We start from the raw sequence: 1,941 nt of genomic DNA, 5'->3' as shown, positions 1-1,941 counted from the left end.
TGAACCCGGGAGTCGGAGATTGCAGTGAGCCGAGAGAGCGCCCTTGCACTCCAGCCTGGGTGACAGAGTGAGACTTAAGTCTCAAAAGAAAAAAAAAAAATTACAGATTGCATCTTGCTATGTTGCCCAGGCTGGTCTCGAACTCTTGGGCTCAAGTGATCCTCCCACTTCAGCCTCCCCAAGTGCTGAGATTACAGGTGTGAGCCACTGTACCTGGCGAGATGACTTTACTTATTGATTCCCTTATTTGCTGTGTCTCATGACCAAGAGGTCAGCCCTATGGTGGCAAGGATCTTGGTGAGTCAGTCTGGCTCATGGCTGTGAGGCTAAGGCCAGGCATACAGCAGCCCTATAACATATTTGCTAACAGATTAGGCAAATCATGTTTGTTTGTTTGTTTGTTTGAGACGGAGTCTCGCTCTGTCGCCCAGGCTGGAGTGCAGTGGCCGCATCTCAGCTCACTGCAAGCTCCGCCTTCCGGGTTTACGCCATTCTCCTGCCGCAGCCTCCTTAGTAGCTGGGACTACAGGTGCCCACAACGGCGCCCGGCTAGTTTTTGTATTTTTTAGTAGAGACGGGGTTTCACCGTGTTATTCAGTGTTTGTTTTTTACAAGAAAATGCATTTGGAATCACTTACGTAAATAAAGTTTAATAATCAAAACTCTACTTCCCCTCAAAAACAGATGAATAATAATAAGGAAAGAGGTTATTGAACTGGGTGATCTCTCAGAATCTGTTTGGCTCTGAATATTTCAAAGACATTTGGTTGGGGGTTTTTTTGGGTTTGTTTTTTTTTTTCGTTTTGGGCTTTTTTTCTTTTTGGTCTGGATGTTGGTGGAATTTCCCCTCTCGTAAGACTTTTCTGTGAGAGGGAAGTAAGAGAAGAAATAAGCATTTTGGGTTCCTACATTGGCCTTCCTTCCTTCCGCTGGTACATGTAGTTGGGGAAAGGGTCGGTTTTCTTCTTTAGTTCTGTTGAGGCCCCAGTGGAGCAAAGGGTCCCCAAAGGACAACAGCTGTCAGGTCTCCATGTCCAAAGCTGAGCCCAAATGCGTGGGGGTGGACTTCCCAGCGCCATTCTGCCCCTTCTGTAACACAAAATGTGGGAGAAGGTAATTAGAAATCCTGTCTTGTCTCCTGGCACCTCTTCCTTTTCCTTTGAGGGACCACCATACCCCATCTCACAATCCATTAAGGTTTGAATGGAGTGGACCCCAACCCCAAATGCGACCCCAGCCTGGCCAATCAGAGACACAGTGACTGGTCAGGTACGTGACCTGGTGTGGCCAATGAGAACCAGCCCCCAAAGACCGCTGCGGCACAACTCAGGGGAAATTGGCAAACTCTCTTCACCGGGGAGGATAGGCTGCTGGGCTGTAAGCCTGGAGCTGCAAGTCTCTGCTATCTCAGGAGGAGACCCTGAGAGGGAATGAAGCCAACTCGGAGAAAATAAAAAGAGCCCATTCACGATGACATCATCTCTGACAACTGGATGCAGCCATGCCTTAAGACTCTGAACTCTTCAATGACATGGCCCAGTAAATTCCCTGTTGTGCTTTCCCAGCTTGAATTGGGCTTCCGCCTGTCACGACTCAAAGAAAACTGACAAATAACCTCCTTCAGCTACCGAGAAATTATCAACAGTCCTCCCTCATCAACACGATAATAACCAAACTCCCATCTCTGCCATGCAAAGGCCTTGGGGGCTCCGCCGGGCGTGATGGCTCACGTCTGTAATCCCAGCACTCTGGGAGGCCATGGCAGGCGAATCACTTGAGGTCAGGAGTTTGCGAGCAGCCTGGCCAACATGGTGAAACCCAGTCTCTTCTAAAAATACAAAATTAGGCCGGGCGCAGTGGCTCAAGCCTGTAATCCCAGCACTTTGGGAGGCCGAGACGGGCGGATCACGAGGTCAGGAGATAGAGACCATCCTGGCTAAC

General features: G+C 49.3%; 1 protein-coding gene across 1 annotated transcript in view; it reads right to left on the bottom strand.

Annotated features, from left to right (window-relative positions):
- Positions 1 to 604: 604 nt before the first annotated feature.
- The window catches only part of PPM1N (protein phosphatase, Mg2+/Mn2+ dependent, 1N (putative)), a 10,195-nt gene continuing 8,858 nt past the window's right edge, over positions 605 to 1,941 (bottom strand). The window contains exon 6 of the mRNA XM_011975144.1: positions 605 to 1,089. Coding sequence (XP_011830534.1) covers positions 1,021 to 1,089 — 69 coding nt within the window. The 3' untranslated portion in view covers positions 605 to 1,020. The remainder of the gene's footprint in view (positions 1,090 to 1,941) is intronic.

Source organism: Mandrillus leucophaeus, unplaced genomic scaffold (genome assembly GCF_000951045.1).
Source record: "Mandrillus leucophaeus isolate KB7577 unplaced genomic scaffold, Mleu.le_1.0 Scaffold151, whole genome shotgun sequence".
NCBI classification, from domain to species: domain Eukaryota; kingdom Metazoa; phylum Chordata; class Mammalia; order Primates; family Cercopithecidae; genus Mandrillus; species Mandrillus leucophaeus.
Note: the sequence above shows the minus strand (reverse complement) of the source record. Positions and strands in the feature narration are given on the sequence as shown.